Here is a 19453-nt window from a genome sequence, read left to right on the forward strand (position 1 = left end):
TACGCGGCGCCGCGCGCGCTGATTGGTTAGATTTGAATCACAGCGGAGCGCGCGCGGAGCCGCCGGTCGGAGGTAACGCGGAGCCCGGGCGGCAGCGCCCGCCAGCGCCCGCCTCGATCGCGATATCCCGGGACGCCTTGCGACATGAAGGCGGTGTAAGTCGCTCCCCCCTCTCCCCTCATCCGGCCGCGGGGCAGGCAGGGCCCCCTTCGGCCGCCGCCGTCCGCCCCGGCCCGGTGGGGCGTGGCGGCCGGGCCGCCCCTCAGGCCTCCCTCCTTCTCCCAGTAGGGCCAAGACGCCGCGGAGGCCGGCGCTGAAGAAGCCGTCCAACCCCGGCCTGAAGGATCCCGTGGGGGTGAGTGCTGGGGCGAGGGGCCGCGGCCGTGGTCGTCCCGTCCCGTCCCGTCCCCCCCCCCCGCGGTGAGGGGGTCCCGGGCCGGGGCCGCTCTGAGGGGCGCCGGCCCGGTGTCACCGCCTTCCCCTTCCCCAGGTGTACTGCAGGGTGCGGCCGCTCAGCCGGCCCGACCAGGAGTGCTGCATCGAGGTGATCAACGAGACCACGGTGCAGATCCACCCGCCCGACGGATACAGGATATTCCGCAACGGGGAGTACCGGGAGGTAACGGCCGGGGGGGCGGCGGGGACGTCCGTGCCTGTGCCCCCTGCCTCGGAGCTGGGCTGGGCTGGCGGGGCTGCCTTCCAGCCCGGCATGAGGGATCGGGGGCCTTTTCCCTGCTGTCGATGTTTTCCCTTGGCTCGCGGTGTCTCTTGCAACGTGCAAATCGGCAGTTTGCACTTTTAGAAAAGAGAATTTTCAAAACCAGCAAACTAGCTAGAGCAAAAATGCACCCTTAGCCATCACATATATTCTCTGTATATGAAAAGGCTTCTGCAGGGTGGAGGAGGAGGGTAAAAGGAACAAAAGCAAAGCTGGCAAGCATTTAGACTGCTTGAAGAACTTTTTCATGTAGGACTACTTGAAAGAAACCAGCTCTAAGCTAAACCAGTGGCAACTGAATTAACAGTTCATTTATCCCAAAGTTAAGTTTTTTTTCCCAAACTTAACTTTGCCAGAGAAGGGCAACAAAGCTGGTGAAGGGTCTGGAGCACAAGTCTTATGAGGAGCGGCTGAGGGAACTGGGGTTGTTTAGTCTGGAGAAGAGGAGGCTGAGGGGAGACCTTATTGCTCTGTACAACTGCCTGAAAGGAGGCTGGAGCCAGGTGGGGGTCGGTCTCTTCTCCCCAGGAACAAGTGATAGGACAAGAGGGAACGGCCTCAAGCTGCGCCAGGGGAGGTTTAGGTTGGATATTAGGAAAAACTTCTTCACCGAAAGGGCTGTCAGGCCCCGGCCCAGGCTGCCCAGGGCAGGGGCTGAGTCACCATCCCTGGAGGTATTTAAAGGACGGGTAGATGTGGTGCTTAGGGACATGGTTTAGTGGTGGCCTTGGCAGTGCTGAGTTAACGGTCGGACTCGATGATCTTAAGGGTCTTTTCCAACCTTAACGATTCTATAATTCTATAAGTTGGGTAAAAAAACAGTGTTCCCTATAATGTGTATGGAGGGAAAGCTGTGGGTTATGTATACAAAGTGGCGAAATGTCATGAAGTGTGGAAAAGTAGGTAGCGGATCACAAAGTGGTTTGTGTTGTTGCTTGATCAATACAAGTGTTTCCTGGAACAGGAGGGTTTAGGTCACGCAAACAGAATGAGGAGCCAGAGTGCTGTAGCACTGAACGTGATTTGGTAGTGGAACGGTTAACTGCAGGTTCCCAGCACAGTGCTGTAGCTCTAAATAAGACAAGGTCATGGTGTTTCCAAGAAAAAAAAAAAAGATGTTAGCTGGGATGTAGAATACTTTGTTTCTGATTTCAGTACGGGAAATTCTTATAGGAAGTACAGAAAGTGATCTTCAAAGGCTTAAATAAAATAGGCAAAGATTAATTAAAAGCTTGGTAAACAAACCTTTGTGCAAAACCAATGTTTACGTAAGCAGGTGTTTTGATTGAAAAGTGACCAGATTAATCAAAATTAAAAAAAAAAAAAGCATATTGAAAACCTATGACTGGAAAATGAAGGTAGACTGGAAAAAGGCAGGGGCTTGAAACAAAATGATTAAATGCTGAAACAACTCGACTTTGGGCGTTGTGGGTGTTCCTTTGCTCAGTGCTTGCGTAGGTGATGGTTGAGCTCAAGCAGGAATTTGAGCTTGAAGCTGTGAATTGTGAGATTCTCTGGTTGCGGGGAGGTCAGGCTTTTGATTTTTCTGGTGACTTCTGGACTGGAGCTCTGTGAAGACGAGACGGTTGCTGTTCTTCATTATGCGCATCTTACTCTCAGAATAGTTATATTGGAGCAACTGCCCATGTTCAAACGCTGGTATAATCCAAAGTAGAATCTTTATCCTTCTGGTAAGCTGATGGAAAGTGGCTCTAGGGTATGAGGCAATGAAGCGTTTTGAAGCAATGAACTTCCGGACAGGGAAACTTAAGGTTTAGGACGGTGTATCTTCTTTTCCTCAGACGCAGTATTCATTTAAAGAAGTGTTTGGCACACTCGTTGTTCAGAAGGAGCTTTTTGATGTGGTGGCTAAACCTCTAGTGGAAGATCTCATTCGTGGGAAAAATGGTGAGTACTTGTTCTCCACCACTTTTCTGTGTGTCTACCATGCAGGTTTTTTATATTGCTATGATTTCATATGTCTCAAGGTTTCTTAGCTCAGCTAGGTAAAAACATGTATACCTTATTTGCAATGAGAATAGCTCCCCTACACAACATCCTTGGAAGCACTTCTTGCCTTTCATTACTTCTAAACCTCTTTACCTTTGTTATGATGCGTACGTTATTTGTGTAAAGGTCTAATCTTTCTGTACATCATTAACTGGAGAAGCTTTTTTCTGCAGAAAGGGATGACTTATCCACCTAAAGAATGACTACAGAAATAAATCAATTTGTAGGGCATGGTTTGATGTTAGGGTGTTGGTTCCTGAACTGTCCGGCTTAGGTTGGACTCTCAGTAACAGTCATAACGCATCAGCCCTCTACACCTGGGGCTTAGTGGCTTCCTTCCATTTTGGCTTCCGAGTGCGCTGTCCCCAGAGAGGATGACAGGCGCTGTTAGTTGTAGTTGAAGTGGCTGTCAATGAGAGATGCAAACGCTAGTGATGGCAGCGGCTTTTGATGGGCTGGAATAGTTTACTGTTAACTGTTCAAAAGGAGTCATTGTTTTTTCCAAATAGATTTGACCCAAGAAAGACAGGGCGTGATTGTAACTGCGCTTTTTTTTGAGACAGCAAGCGTGACTACGTAACTTCCCTGTCCCTCCTAGGTCTCCTTTTTACATATGGCGTGACAGGCAGCGGGAAAACACACACCATGACGGGATCTCCTGGTGACGGAGGACTTCTCCCGCGGTGTTTGGATATGATCTTCAACAGCATAGGACCGTTCCAGGCCAAGCGATTTGTGAGTAGCTTTGCACTGAATTCTCCATGCTGGTGCTTGTAACAGCCTAAAAACACTAGGAAAAAAAGCTTCTGTTCCAAGTGTTTAAAGTGTCTAGTCATGTGGCTGGAACACTTTGAAAAGAAAACCAACTGAAAAGATCCCACCCCCTTGAGATGTGAAGAGCAGGGCCAAGGATGCAGGCGTGGTAGCTAGGATGGACATTTCATGAAGGTGTATGGTCTGGCTATCTTTATAATTGTCGCTCATTCTTTAATTAACTTTTTTAAAACAATAAAAAAAGGAAAGAGGAAGCTTTCTGAGTTATGGAATGAAATCCAGCCACAAGATACAAAAGCCACAGGAAACCATATCTAAAATAATATAGGACATGATGTGAGGCTTCTCTTGTGGTCAAACATCTCTGAAGTTTTGGTATCTAAATATATTTGAAATAATACCGAAAGTCTTTTCCTTGGTAGCATGCTAGCTTAGGAGCTTTTATGAAGTATTGTTATCTTGGAAGTATCTGTTTTCTTTGCATTAGCCAGCAGATCGAGTGTTAGTGAGTGGCATGGTATTTGAAAGTTGCCAGGCAGCTTGATCAAATAATTTGTTTTGCTGGCCAACACCTTATGTTCTCTAGTGTTTGTCGTTATATTTTCTAAACATACTATATGTACTGCTCAGGTTTTTAAGCTTGATGACAAGAATGGTGTGGATGTTCAGTGTGAAGTAGACGCTCTCTTAGAGCGCCAGAAAAGAGAGGCCATGCCGGTTCCAAAAACTCCATCTGGCAAGTAAGTAGCTATTGTAACACGCAGAATGAATTTAGTTAATATAGATGTTATTCTGAAATTGTGGCTTTAACTTACCTTGGTCTCTTCATCCTTCCCTCGAAGAAAGGAAAGAAAAATGTTATTGGAAAGCTAGTGTATTTCGTGTGGTTTGAGCAATTGCATAATTAAGTATTTAGATGAGAAGACTTAGAATCAGGCAACAGCAGTCTATTTTTTGTACCTGCTAACTCATGAGTAAAACGCTGTGACTTCACCAAGTAGGAATACTGTGAAGTTAAACTTGGGGATGTTTTGCAAAATAGTGAGATTCCTGAATGGAGGGTGGAAATGTTGACTATCCAGGAATTTTGCAAGACATTTCTTACTGCAGCCGAGTACAGCAGAGTCAGATGAAAGTTTATCTACTTAAACTTTTCAGAGTGCTGTTTTTAATCTAATGTGACTGGATGTGTTTTCGTTAGTTGCTAGCGTGAGCACTTCCATACTTGAATTATGCTCTCTGTCAGTAGACTTGCTTTTTAATTGTATAGTCGCTGTCTGACACGTTAGCTGGCTGTGGGTGCTCCGCCACAATCTCTTACTGCGTGCATTCAACAGGCGGCAAATAGATCCAGAATTTGCTGATATGATCAACGTGCAAGATCACTGCAAAGTGGAAGAAGTTGATGAAGATAACGTCTACAGCGTCTTTGTCTCCTATATCGAGATCTACAACAACTACATATATGACCTCTTGGAGGAAGCTCCCTTTGATCCTATAAAACCAAAGTTAGTTTGATGAATACCATTACTCCTACTTCGGTTATGCTTTTGCGGGAACTACAATATGTCTTTGTGGCTGTAGTCTTGGCGAGTCTGGCTCAATTCATGGAAATCACTTCAAAAATCCCGTGGAAAAGGGGATGCCCGAGGAGTCCAGACAGTAGTATTTCAGTGTGCCAAGTACTGAGGGTTGTTCTGTTGCTGCTAAGACTTAGTGCTCCCTTCCCCCTTATAATGGGAGATTAATAAGCAAATATTTAATTTGTTAGGCAGCGTGTTGTATCCCACTGAGATTCCGAGTCTATTGATGCTATTCTGCAAGTACCATTCCTAGCAGGTGACTGCAGCTTGAGGAGTAAGCCATTCCATAGCTGACATTTTTCTCCTGGAAACAGTGCATTAGGCAAAAGTTGCTATTTTGTTGTTGCTTTACAGTTAGTGCAAGTTTGCATGTTATTTCACTTGACGTCAGTAACTTCCATAAAACCAGAAATGAATTGTCTTATACATGAAATTCTGGGTGTTTTTTGGAAAGGTGTGTGCTTGGCTGATGTCTCAAGTTGGTAAATCCTGAGACCGTCAGAAAAACAGTCTGCAAATTAAACTTTGAATATATTTTTTAAAAATTCTAAATCTGTTAAAGAAAACCCTAAGCGTATCCATCGGTACGTGTGTTAATTAAAGAGCTGGCTGATTTACAAAGACTAACTAGAGAAAAACAAGCTATTGCTCTGAAACAGCAAGAGCTGTCTCCAGGGTACTGATTTGAATTGAGTTTGAATATCTGTCAAGGCTTTTTAAAGAAGAATAGAATTATTGGGTTAGTATTATGCCTATGTCCAAAAATCAGCCTGTGAAGAATCTTGGATTATTTCTATTTATGGAAGCTACAGCGTATTATATGTACAAAGGTTTTAGACACAAGCTGAATGACTTAATATTTTCTAACCCTGTTTTTTTGGTAGGTGGAACAGTTGCAACACTCCTGTGCGAAATGGTGACTTTATGTATGTGCATAAGCATATTATTCCGAATATTGAAAAGTGATATTTTCTTTTAGTAGAAGCAGCAAATAAACTCCGACTGACTCCCTCTCTCTTCTTGCTTTACTAGCAAATATAGAACGCTGTTGAAGCCATCTTGCTTCTGTATGCATGTAGAAAAACAATAGCTGCCATCCAAACCCATGATTTCCAGTAAGAATTGCAATTAAACGTAGCTTCTAAATTAAAGCAGTAGCTGAAGTGTAACTAATCTTGGCTGACTGTGTGTCCATGTACTTGTACTTCCTCTTCCATCTGCTGTATGGATAATTGACATATTCAGTCTGAATTTTGTACTTAAACAAAAGAAAATTTGCATGACACAATGTATTGTTGTACAGAAAACGCCACTCAATTTTAGTGTTTTTGTTTGTTTTATTTCCTCCCTGTCCTTAAGACCTCCACAATCCAAAATACTTCGTGAGGACCAGAATCACAACATGTATGTCACAGGATGCACAGAAGTAGAGGTGAAATCTACAGAAGAAGCTTTTGAAGTGTTTTGGAGAGGTAAATCTGAGAATATAACTTCTTAAATTCAGTGCAGACGTGTAATCCTTTACACTGTCACGCTGAAACAGAATTGGCTTTGCCAGGTGGTAAGTCTGGTAAATAAAACAGGTTTTTGGAGGGATTTTGTTCTTCTAAACAGGTCAAAAGAAGAGGCGCATTGCAAACACTCAGCTGAATCGAGAATCTAGTCGCTCTCACAGTGTTTTTATAATAAAGTTGGCTCAGGCCCCCCTGGATGCAGATGGAGATAACGTGCTACAGGTGAATTCCGGGGCGGGCTACTGAAGGAGAACTGTGTGCGTGTAGGCGTGGATCTGTAGGTTAGAAAAGGTGGTGAACCTGGCAGCGCGGCCTACCAAAACAGTTACCGTGTCTTGAGCGTACGCGCTTGCTCGCTAGCAATTTCGCTTTGAAGAAAATCAAAATTATTAAATTTCTCGTCTTTGACAGGATTAGTCTCCTTTTTGTAATGAAAATAGAGCGTTAACATGGAGTGCGAAGCTGCTTATTCCTTTGTTCCTTCCCTCTGCTTCTTTTGAGCAAAAACTGTTAAGAATCTAAAACTTGGAGGATTTGAAGGAGTGCGGTTGTTATATCGATCTTGTGGCCCAAGACAGAAAGGATCCACTAAACTTATTCACAAAAAAAGCTAGTGGTGCGCAGCTTCTTGCGTTAAGGGCTATAAAAACACCCTCAGACTTTATTTAAAGGCGCAACATAATTCTTTTTAAGTGTGTGTGCTGGTTTAGGCTGGGGGGGGTGTTCCCCCCACCTCGTTAAAAGGAATATAGAGCTAATCATTAGCCTAACATCATTTGTTTTCTGTAACAGGAGAAAGAACAGATCATTTTAAGCCAGCTGTCTTTAGTTGACCTGGCTGGAAGTGAAAGGACTAACAGAACGAAGGCGGAAGGGAACAGGTTGAGAGAAGCAGGTATGTATCACCGTTAGACAGCCTGGTCATTTGATGTGCTCATATGTGCTCAAGTAGTCTTGTCTCCTAGTAGAGAAATCGTAGGAAGAATTGGAGTGTTCTGTGATGATGTTCAGTCATCTGACTTGATAACCTTAAATCCTCCAGTTTGGAAACCAGTTTTTAGCAGCATGTATTCTGATACTTCAGTTAATTACAGCAGTTACCTGTAACTTAAGTCCAGGCAATTTATTCTTAAGTAAACTGCTGAATAATTTGGGAACATGATCCAAATGGCTGCTTACAGAGTTTGTGTTTTTTCTTTTAAGGGAATATTAATCAGTCGCTAATGACATTAAGAACGTGTATTGAAGTTCTACGGGAAAACCAGATGTATGGAACAAATAAGGTATGCAACCTATTATCTAATTATCTTTGATTTGATGAAGATCTGGTGTAATGAAAGCTTACTAGATCTTTCATGTGCTTTATTTTAAGATGGTCCCGTACAGAGATTCCAAACTGACTCATCTCTTCAAGAACTATTTTGATGGTGAAGGAAAAGTGCGTATGATTGTGTGCGTTAATCCTAAAGCTGAGGACTACGAGGAAAGCTTGGTAACTTCCTTGCAGATCTTACCTCATTCCCTCCTACTCTTTTTTCATGTTTATCACTGAATTACTGTCCTTCTTTAGCAGGTGACAGGAATGATATTTTTTGTTGCTTGGACACTAGTAGCAAAACATAATACCTATAAGGCAAACGTGCCCTCCAAGGCTTATTTTGCCTCTTAAAAACGACAACTGCTGCTTGCCTGTAAAACGGGAAAAGGTTTCTCTTGTTTACAGAAGTCCAAATACTTGTCTGGATTTAGGTGCTTGATCATACTGTGGCAGTACTTGCGAGAACTTCAGCTCTCTGCACAGTCGGTTTCATAGTTCCTCGGGGGCTGAGGTCGGGGAGGTGTTACTAGGAAGGTTTCTGGATGCTCTGCTTCAGAATCGCAAGCTCTCTAGCTGGGAACTACCCGAGATAATAGCTTGATAATGTCTCCTCTAATGCTTTTATTGACCTAAAGTGTCGCTTTCAAACTTACATTGGACTGCTTCTGGTCAGTTTTGTTGTTAAGCTTGCTTTTGTTCTTTTGTAGCAAGTCATGCGCTTTGCAGAAATGACCCAGGAGGTTGAAGTTGCCAGACCTGTTGATAGACCGCTCTGCGGCTTAACGCCGGGACGGCGCTTTAGGAATCAAGCCTTCAGAGAGGAACTCTCACGGAAATTGGAGATGCGGGGTGGCCCAATAAATGGAGGTAAATACCAGAATGCTAGGTGATTACAGCACAGGTTTTTTTCTGTTAGGAGTTTGAAGGCTTTTAATTTTAAAAGAAATTATTTGAGCCTTGAAAGTGCAAAAGGAACTTCACTTAACTGTTAGTTGTGAGCCTTCTCTGCAGGAGGTACTGCCCTTTTCATACTGCAGTGCTACTTGTAGTATAAACCCAGTTATTGTGTAAGCCTCAAAGTAATTCTTTGTTATTGGTGATGAGTTGAATTCATGGTCCCATTATTGCAGCTCCTGAAAGGAAATTGTGCTGAGGAGGATACTTTGATGTTTTTTGTATGCTTAGGGCCTACTTCAGAAATCAAGAGTTGCCTGGAGGTATTATAAAGCAATGAATCCAGAATGTCACATTTAATCTTTTTCTCAACACTGTCATCTCTTCTGAAAACTTCTAGTTCTTATTAATTATTCGAAGTTCTGTCTGCTTCATGATACTGTGGGATGAATGATCTGTGGCTGTGCATCGTCAAATGGAATTTTTCTTTTCTGTAGCTTGCTGACAGACTGTCTTGGCTTTAAATCTTACAGAACCAGAAGAGCAATCTGTTTCAGAAATGTTTTTGCAGAACTTTCCTCCATTGCCTTCATGTGAGCTATTGGATGTTAATGATGATCAAACACTTCCAAAGCTTATTGAAGTCCTGGAAAAACGCCATAAACTACGACAAATGTTGTCAGAGGAGTTTGCCAAAAACGGTAAGAATTTGAACATCAGCGTGGAGCTAGGTTTTTTGGCGCCCTTGTTACTACTCAGGGGATCTCTCCTGTACCAACAGGAAATAAGTATCTTGTCCAGACTGATCATTTAAAAAACCTTTTTCGAGGTAATGAAATAGCTGGTGGTGTTAAATTGGTAGGAGAGAACCAGAACTGCTTTTGATACTATGGAGATACGGTGAGAAGATTAAAATATATCGATTCTTTTTCAGTGCTTGCATTTAAAACAATGCTGCAAGAATTTGACTCTAGTGTTGTGTCCAAGGAAAACTATATTCAAGGAAAACTGTCTGAAAAAGAGAAAACAATAGCAGGACAGAAAATGGAGCTAGAACGCCTGGAGAAGAAAATTAAAACTTTGGAATACAAGGTCAGTTTTTTCATTGTCTGAAGCTAAGCAGAAAATGCGTTTTCTATGTACCATTTGGTACGCTTCTTGACATCAGAAGTTGCTTGCAAGATGGATATTAGAAACAAGATTAAAAGTATTTTCTCGGGAACTTTACTGAACGCTTTTTTAGCTTTTTGGCTTTCTTACGAGTTGAGGCTTTTCTTAATACATTAAGATGGGCAACTTATAAGAAAGTTGTAAAATCTCTGAAACTTTTTGGAATGTGGACTATTTATCTGGGTACATTTGCACAACAGCTCATATATTCTAGTATGGGTTAAGTCTGATATAACTAGCAATTCTGGGCTTAGATGGTTGCGCTTCTAAGAACTGTAGTCAAGTCCTTCCTCTCTTCCTCTAGATTGAGATTTTAGAGAAAACTGCGACAATTTATGAAGAAGACAAGCGTAATCTTCAGCAAGAACTAGAAAGCAAGAGCCAGAAATTGCAGCGTCAGGCTTCTGACAAGCGTCGGTTGGAGGCACGATTGCAAGGCATGGTGGCAGAAACAACCATGAAATGGGAGAAGGAGTGTGTAAGTGTACTACCATGTCTATTAGAAATATGGAACGGAGCAATGCTGGGGGAGCTGGGCAGCTTGCTTTTGTGGGTTTTTTTATATAGTAGTAGCATTAAGAATGGAGATGTGTTTGGCTTATAATTATGGACTTGGACGGCCATTTTGAACGTGACTTTTATAAATGCAGTATGATACAATAAATTCCTCAAGGACTTTTGATGCAGATAGATCAGCTCTCTTAAGCACTGTGTCACTTCATTTCAGTATCTAGAATTTGTTCTTTTGGGTTTGTGGCACTCTAACTAAGGAGTGATGCTCTTGTTCTGTCAGTGGAAGCCCAGTGTCAGGGTTTCCCCTGTATCCTCATGTAAACTCTGGCTCAGATATGCACTTGACAAGCAATAAGGAAAGGAAATCTGAGGGATTAATTTTTACTATTGCAGGACTGTTTACTACTTCAGGGTAGAAGACAGATTGATAGAACTATAGTTAGACATGCTCCCATTTGTCATCGTTTAGGAAGCAAAATTATTATGGCATTAAACGTGGTACTGTTTTATAATCTGCAAAGTCGTTCTTTGGCTTGATATGTCATTGTTTCCAATAGCTCATATCTCAGTGGGGAAGAACTTCATTCCATGTGGAATATGCAATTCCCTTCAAACTTTCAGCACAATTTCTTGTGCTTTCGTGTAAGGTACTTCACGCTTTTCCTCACTGGTCTTTGTAGGAGCGTCGTGTAGCAGCAAAGCAGCTGGAAATGCAGAACAAACTTTGGGTCAAAGATGAAAAACTGAAGCAACTGAAGGCCATTGTTACTGAACCAAAAAATGAAAAGCCAGAAAGGCCTTCGCGGGAGAGAGACAGAGAGAAGCCTGTTCAGAGATCAGTGTCTCCTTCACCAGTACCTGTAAGTTGCCTTTAAAACACCTCTTGATATAGGGAAAAGCATATTTATAAGACTGAACTAAAGTGTAGGCCAATTCTCTTTAGTGGCTAGAAAATAGCTCCCAAGCACAGAATCTGGATAACTTAAACTTGCTTTGAATTCTTTGTCCCCTGTTGTGTTTATCAGTGCTCTTTATTTGTGCTCCTGCCTTCTAATGCTACTGGTATTGGAAGAATACCTGATTCTTAATGGTGTCGCTGCAACAAAATACCTGTCCGAAAGCTGAATAGCTGAATTGTCACTCTGCACATTGTCAGTATTCATTGTTTTATTGCCTGAAGTTGACAGTTCTGTATGTTCACTAACTTCTTTCCCGTTCTCTCTAGCCTTCTAGTAACTTTATTACTCAGGTCGCTAACGGCCAGCGGCTCGTGAGCAACTCGCAGGTGCACAGACGTTCTAATTCTTGTAGCAGCATTTCTGTGGCATCCTGTGTTATGGAATGGGAGCAGAAAACCCCTTCGCACAAGCATACCAGTGGCACTTCTAATGCAAGGACTAGACAACAAGAACCAGAACAAAGTAGAGACTATAACCCCTCAGACAGAAGGCGAGGGATGTGCTGGACTGGAGTCATTGAGGTTCCCAGGCGTAGAGATGAGCTAGAAATAGAAGAGGATCAATGCAGGGTTAGTGTTGCTCCTGTCAAAAGCTAAACGTAGTGTTGCTTAGTCTGGCTTAAAAGCTCATTACAACTGCTGTCTTACATTGAGCACACCTAACACAGATTAGAGTTTTCTCCTAAATGTATTTCTCATGCAACGGTGCTGTTTCCAAGTTGAGTCTCACTACTCTCTTATTTGACTTTTTAACCGGACATTTAAAAACTCCTTAAAAGCAGCGTGTGTCTTTCTTGCTAGTGCGTAGATAGCTCTTGTAAGGAACTCCTGACTAGCTAGACCTTTTCTCTAGCTGTGAATGTCCTTGTGTTTTAACTTGTGTCTGTCTCCTCAAATCTATCTTGTAGCCTGCAATTTACCGTAGTCTGTTTGGGCAGCTTAAAAGGTGGTCTTGTGAGCCATATCTGCAAATGTCTACTGGAAATCGTGCTGGGACAAACATCTCACTTGTGTGACTGTTAACTTCAGCTCTCTTAGAATAGTCTTCCTTAATTTTCACATCTGCGTTAAAACTGGGGGCTTTGCTTACAGGTGGGAGACTTCCCCCCCCCCCATTAAACTGGTGTGTATCAATGTTTGTATCGGTGGTGTCTCTGTCGCGGTATAGCGCTGTTGCAGTGGCTCAGGTAAATCGAAGAGAATTGTACAACCCCAGCCTCTTGAGAGAGCTGCTCGAGGGGAGGAAAGTCTATCATGGTATGATTCATTTTTCGATAGCGTTCTCAAAAGTTCTGTTACTTGCTGGCTCTTTGAAGTCAGGGACACGCTTTTAAGCAAAAGCTATTCCAATTAACTAATACACGAACGCTTGTCAGCAGAGTAAGGGATGCGGTCTCTGCCGCAGTAAAATGTGACCAGCATAGCGTACTCTCTCCTTGGAACATAACTTCTAAGGCACCTTGGCAGAACTGTTTCAAAAAAACCATCAATGGAAATAAGTACTTGCCCGCTAAAAGGGGGGGGAATCCTTGAAATTATTTTTTCCTTTTTTTTTTTTTTTATTTTAATGGAAGATTTTTGCAGAATGCCACATTTCCCTATATACGTTTAATTTTTAAGAGCTGCTTTAGATTTGTAAGAGGTTTATCTGTAAAGGGTACAGCCAATCTCACGTCTGTTGGTCAAAGAAATCCTATTTGGTGCTCATCACCTGAAAATACAGTGGATACAATTTGCATTCATAAGTCTGGGTTGTGTAACCTCGCCACGATTCAGAGGTCTCTCAAATTAGTATGTAAATGGAAGAGAGTCTGCAAATACTCTTTCAAAAGCCCCTTCAAAGATCTTGAAGGCACCTAGGTTTTTAAACAAGTTTCCAGATTTTTTTCTGATTTCCCTGAGCAACTGACAATAATGTTCATGTTCGTAAAAAGTGTGAACTTCCATCACTTCTCATGGGTTTCCAACAGCTGAGTTCAGAAGCGATAGCACCAGGACAGGGGACGCTTCCTCTGCTCTGTTTACTCAAAAGTGCTATGAGGTCTTGCATCCTTTAGAGATGTTGGAAATCCATACTCAGTCTGCTTGCTTTGCTACCTCAGAAATACATTTTGATCCATGAATGCATCCATGGAAACCTAAATTTCTCTTTTCTGGCTGGTTAATGTGTTCATAGCAATCCGTTTTGATCTGGAAACTCGGGAGGAGCATTACCAAACATAAAGATGTCCTCCTTGAGGAAACTTTACTAGGTATGGAATGCAACAGATTGGATAACACTTGGCCAAAATTCACAAAAAATAGGAATTGGCACAGAAATAATCCATGAATAATTTTACGCAAAGCTCTTGGTAACGGTGCCTTTCAGGATGCGCTCTGAACGCGCTTTAGGAACGAAGCTTTGATCTTCATACAAATGCATCTTAACCAGACCTGCAAAGTTCACTTCTGCTAACGATATCCTCTGAGAGATTTACTGTGTGCTGATTTCTTCTGATTCTCTTCCACTCTGATCAGAACGCACCTCCAGTTCGTCTCAGACACAGACGGTCGCGCTCAGCTGGGGAGAGATGGGTAGATCATAAGCCACCTTCTAATCTGCCCACTGAAACAGTCATGCAGCCGCACGTCCCTCATGCCATCACGGTAGCGGCTGCAAGTGAAAAGGCGCTAGCTAAGTGTGACAAGTATATGCTGACGCACCAGGAGCTAGCCTCCGATGGGGAGATTGAAACAAAACTGATTAAGGTAAAGCAAACGCCTTCGTCGTAAACTTGCGATAACCCTGTCAAAACCTATTTCGGGCAATGTGTTTGTGCTACAGGCTTACTGGCTCGCGAAAGGGTACCTTCGACTCGATCCGCTAAGAGATTTGATTGGGAAGTTTTGTGCAGTTGGATTCAAGGGAGCTTTTAGAGTCTGAAAAGACTTTTCTTGAACTTTGTCATTACTTCCTATGAACCATTACAAGCTTGGTTAGCTCAGTCATCGTTTTCCTTGAAAGTAATTAAGGTTTTTTTTCCTCTAGTAAAATGCAATAATCCATTTGTAGTGGAAGTTTCTTAGATTTGTGGCTGCAGCTAATCTTGTGGAGTCGGTCTTGTTGGAGTGATGTTATTGGATTTTCACTAGCGGTATGAGTGAGCTTGCTGCAGTGACGGATGCTGGAATGCTCCAGGACATAATTTCTAGTAGTCAACTGACAAACAAATTGGTGAGACAGCCTAGGCTTTGAACGCTTGCAATGTTTGTGTCCCAAAACGCTGACTGTACTTACCTAAGGCAAATTGAGAGCTCTTTGTAATTTGTAGCAAGAAGCTTTTGGTTCATTTTTCCTACAGTCATGGGCCTTCCAATATTGTCTTCTTTCTTTTTGAGTTTTTAAAAAAGCTCTCGCTCCTGTAAGGTAACCTTGTAGGTTCCAGCGATGCTTTCAAAAGCAGAGTCTTGCATAGCTGACGACATACCTGTTCGTGCTGTGGAATGGAACTATTGAAACTAAGCCCACGACATGATTTCTGTAGTATTACTTAGTCATCCCCATACAAAAATCTTTGTCATCGTAGCGACTGCTCTGTGGGTATCTTGCATGAGCATCAGGAGAGATGGTGTTCACTTTGTTGTCCTGTGTATAATGAGAGAAGATAGATAGCGGGGAGAGTGTATTTGTGCACATACGCTTGCTGGCTGCTAACCTGCAGGGAAATGGCATTTTTAAGCACTTAAGTTTCCATGAGAAACCTGGCGCCGTAGCCATCGCACTGCCCTAGTGACCGTGCCTTGTTAACTGCTTTTGGCTTCCAGGGTGATGTGTTCAAAACCAGGGGTGGTGGACAGGCCGTGCAGTTCACCGAGATAGAGACTCTGAAGCAAGAATCTCCAACTGGGTGAGTTGACTTAATTTTAGGTTCTGATGCTGTTGGCGATACGTGACTCCAATAGTAGCTGATTCTGGTCCAAATGATTGAACAAAGCGTTGTTGCATCTCACTTGAAATCGTATAAAAGTAACTTGGAGAGGCCTATAGACGCTGTAGCTGCTTTTAGGGCTGGGCTGCTGCTGAGAGCAAAGTATTTATTTAGAAAGTATAAAATGTGTTCTCTTGTGTATGAGAATCTGCCAAAATACATGACGCGTGTAACTTTTTTTTCCTGCTTACTCCTCTTTCAGTCGAAAGCGAAGATCCTCACCTTCCAATCCTGACCCACCCGAGGATGCTGCAGACTCAGAATGGACTGATGTGGAAACCAGAGTAAGCTATAAACGAAGGAGGGGGACACCTCATGCTTGATCTGGATGAGAATTTGGGGTAGTGCTGATAGCCGGGTGAGGGGTTAGCAACAGAGACTGATTTTCTGTGTCTTCTCAGTGTTCTGTGGCGGTGGAGATGAGGGCAGGATCAGCTCTTGGGCCTGGATATCAGCATCATGCTCAGCCCAAGTAAGTGCATCTCTCCCTTCTCCTGGGGTATTGCATTCTCTTTCCTGATAACATCTAAAGTGAGAGAACTTTTTTTTTTTTCCCCCCCCTTGACCTTGCTGTCCTTCCCGCTTCAGGTTTGAGGTTCATACCTCCTTAATACTGTAAGATAAGCAGGGTTATTCAGTATTGGGAACTGGTGACAGGATAGATCTGTAGGAGACTCTGAGCAGAATTATTCACCTGTCTTCTGGGTAAAACTCTGGCATTCAGTGGAGTGAGTAGAATATCGGGTTTGATCTTGTGCTCTCTTGGCTATCAAAAGCTGGGAACTGTAGGATGCCTGGCAGGTCCAGAGTGGAATAGGCTTAGGGGTGGCAGTGACAAGGTACTAAGCTGTATCCCTCTTCTGTCCCCCTAGCCTTTATCAGATGCTGATGTAGTAAAGAATACTCATTTTTGTATCCTTAGATAAATTTAAATTAAATGAGGTTACAATTTCAGTAATTCCACAGGGAGGAGGGAACTGAGGCGACCGTAGGATGTACCTAACGGTATACTTGAACGTGGCTCATGTTCCAGCTGCTACCTGCTCTGTAATTATCAAGGAACCTACTAAGGAAGCATGGGCTCTAGTCGTGCTAGAAGAAACTTTCCTCTTTTCCAAATGCATAGATAACAGTCTGAATTCTTCGGGGCTGTCTTACCGTTCTTTAACATGGTGGGATCAGTGGTGGCTGCACACATAACTGCAAGCTTACCAAGTCAGAAGTCCCAATTTCTAGCAAAAAGTCCAAATGATCCTGCAGTTTGTAAGGCTAGCGCCCAACACTTGAGCCCCACGTCTGGCAAAACACTTCACTGACAGAAGAAATGCTTCAGAGAAGATAGTTTTGTTAAACTAGCTGCTGCAGAACAGGATTCAATACGTGGATTTGGCTTCTTGCAGATAGGTGCTGGCAGTGCTGTGGAAGTCACCTGTTCAGCTCAGGGGAAGAAAACTTGCAGTTTTGCAAGACGAGTTTGCAGGCAGGAGAGAGGGCTGGAGAGGTCAAGAGGTTTCTGTGAAGCCAAAAGGAACCAAACGTATTGCATTTGGAATCCAAGAAGTTTGGAGCTATGGTGGAAGGGTATTTTGGAGAGTATCTGAAGTCAGTAATCCCTCTTTCAGACAAGGTGCAAATAGGTGCCTTTCGTCACGTTCGCATATACGTGATTACATCTCTTCTTAGAAGCTGGGACCTGCTCAAGGCGGCTACTGCTACTTGCAACCTTGCTACAGCCTTGTAACATCGTAGTAAATCCTTTAGTTTGCCTGTGTATTAAGTTGGAGCTTATTTATTTTAACTTATTAAATAATTTAAATAAAACTTTGTTTTACGCTCATGGCTGTCTAAAAAAGAAAGCAAAATACAAGTGTTTCTTGATAAATAAGCTCTTTAGTTTCCTTGTGTTAATTGTTGCATTTCTTAGCTTAGGAGGTGTGAGAGATGTATACAGCAGAATAGGTGAATAGGCTATCGACTGCTCTTAAGGAAAACTGCTGCTGTGTAAAATCTAAAAGTTGCTTGGGGCTTTTTTTTTTCCTTTTTTAGGCGAAGAAAGCCATGAACTTAATGTATTACTGCGTTGGAATCCTCTTGATTTTATCAGACTGATGTAATATCTGCTACCAGCGATAAACTTGATAAAAACTGCTTTGTTATCACTACAGGCTTATCGTTTTATAACGGCCTGTGCTAGGCAGCGGTTAAAGGGGAGACACTTCTTGCGATCCCAAAGAAGCGTACGTGTGGGCGTGTGTATTTTCAGTAGATGTAGGGGCATTCTGCCATTGCGTCCTCCGGCCTCCTGAAGAACACCTTCTGTCTCGTATGTATGAAGCCCTTGTTATTAAGCTGTATCTTTATAGACTGATGACACAAGGCTTTTGCCTTGCATATTTTTTCAGCTTTTTCTTTTTATAGTGCAAAATACTTCTGTTCTGGTCACTATCCCTTCCTTGTCAGGTCCTCTGTTTTGAAGAGGCATAAATGCTGCTATTTATTTAGATGCAGTAACGCACTTTAAGAGTGTTTCTATGCCATTTCATATTTTATTATAACTAGCAACAGCTTGGTAATACAGATTTCTTCTTAAAAGGATTCCCTTTGATTATTTAATATGCAAATCAGCTTGTGAAAACATTTCAATCTTCAAACCTTCATAGTAACGAAGCAAGAACACTGATACGATGAGTAACGGTGACTTGACATCAGACCTACTTTATTTTGTAGCGCAAGTAAATAATTAAATGTTTTCCATCTGTAGATACATGGGGTAAAAGGGTAATTTGCTCACAGATATGGTGAGAACTTTGTATGTGTGGCTCTGCAAACATGTTAAAATAAATACTTTTATTCAATGGCTCTTACAAACCGTGTTCTTTTTACTTAGGGGTATGCTAAGCTACGGGAACTAAGGGAAGCACTGCAGCATCTTGACTGTGTCTTGTGCAAAGAGCTGGGAATGAGTGCACCCTTTGGGAAACGTCTGAAGTTGAAACCAAGGAATCTGCTTGGATCCCAAGATAGGTTTTGGACAGCCTTATCTTCCTGCCTGCAAACTGCTTTCAAGGGCAGTTGGTTTCGTTTTGAGTGAGTGACTGCCTCATTAGGAGATGTTGAAACTCTGAGCTTTTTCCAGCGTAAGAAAAAGCTTTACTAAGGAGTTTAAAAAAACATTTTTTATAAAGCCTAGGGGATTTTTTAACTTTTTTTTTTAAGGAAAAATTGTCCACTATGAGTGCCTGTTCGTAGCTGGTATAAACAAATTTATTTTCAGGTGGTCCATGGGAAAGGCTTATATTCTAAAGAAACACCGTCTTTTCACAGGTCTGGTAGGCCCGCAGCTGGAGCAGAAAGCCGTGCGGCGGCAGTAATGGCCAGCACTAATGCTGTCCCCTGGGGCGGTCCTAGCGTTCACCGAGCTAAGAGCAGGCTGGATCGTAATCGCTCGGAGAAAGCAGGGGGCAGAGCGTTGCTATTCTGTTGTCTTGAGCGGGTGGTGCTGCTTGATGGTTTCAGAGGCTTTCCGCCTTGGTCTGGGAAAGGAGGCGTCCTGCTTCAAAAAACGACAAGCAGAGAGAGCGCTGTGTGGCAGGCGTGCATTTGGTGACTGAGTTCGGGATGCTGGTCGAAGTACGGTTTTGCTTTTCTTTACTGCCTAATTCGTTAAATGCAATGTCTTAGAATATAGCTACTAAGTCATAAGTGGCAAACAGAAGAAGAACCAACGAGGGGGAAAAAACCAGCCTGAAGAAACGCGTGGGTTTAAAAGAGGCTTCTGTGAACTGGAGCTGGCCAGGCCAACGCCGCGCTGGTGGGGATGGCGCGGCGGGGAGCCGCGCTGCTGCAGCTGCAGGGTGAGCCGATGCCACTAGGTGGTGTGGAATAACCATCAGGAGCTGCTGCTGCATCCCTCCTCCTCTGCCCCGCCGGGAGGAAGGCTTTGCCCTGGGCTGGGAGCAGGGAATTCCTCCTTTCCAGCTGCTTGGGATACCCCTAACCTCCGCAGCTGCCACCCATCTTCCTGCCTCTGCTG

At 43.2% G+C, this 19453-nt stretch overlaps 1 protein-coding gene across 5 annotated transcripts; it reads left to right on the forward strand.

The window, feature by feature from the left end:
* Positions 1 to 68: 68 nt before the first annotated feature.
* Positions 69 to 18275, forward strand: KIF23 (kinesin family member 23). Of its 5 annotated transcripts, none has more exons than XM_087743759.1 (24): positions 69 to 155; positions 286 to 355; positions 491 to 619; positions 2521 to 2626; positions 3327 to 3463; positions 4133 to 4242; positions 4840 to 5010; positions 5970 to 6011; positions 6445 to 6557; positions 6700 to 6821; positions 7392 to 7494; positions 7803 to 7882; positions 7972 to 8091; positions 8625 to 8784; positions 9345 to 9512; positions 9746 to 9903; positions 10286 to 10459; positions 11175 to 11354; positions 11720 to 12022; positions 13970 to 14200; positions 15257 to 15339; positions 15623 to 15704; positions 15822 to 15892; positions 17467 to 18275. In XM_087743759.1, exons 1-24 carry the CDS (start codon positions 145 to 147, stop codon positions 17480 to 17482), a joined length of 2940 nt encoding a protein of 979 aa, XP_087599885.1. In that variant the 5' UTR covers positions 69 to 144; the 3' UTR covers positions 17483 to 18275. The 5 variants fall into 5 exon arrangements, with proteins under 5 accessions (XP_087599885.1, XP_087599887.1, XP_087599889.1 ...); XM_087743760.1 differs by having other exon boundaries at positions 106 to 155; positions 289 to 355; XM_087743761.1 differs by lacking the exon at positions 5970 to 6011.
* Positions 18276 to 19453: the final 1178 nt, after the last annotated feature.

Source organism: Nipponia nippon, unplaced genomic scaffold, assembly GCF_047370975.1.
Source record: "Nipponia nippon isolate SJK-2023a ecotype South Korea unplaced genomic scaffold, ASM4737097v1 scaffold_9, whole genome shotgun sequence".
NCBI classification, from domain to species: domain Eukaryota; kingdom Metazoa; phylum Chordata; class Aves; order Pelecaniformes; family Threskiornithidae; genus Nipponia; species Nipponia nippon.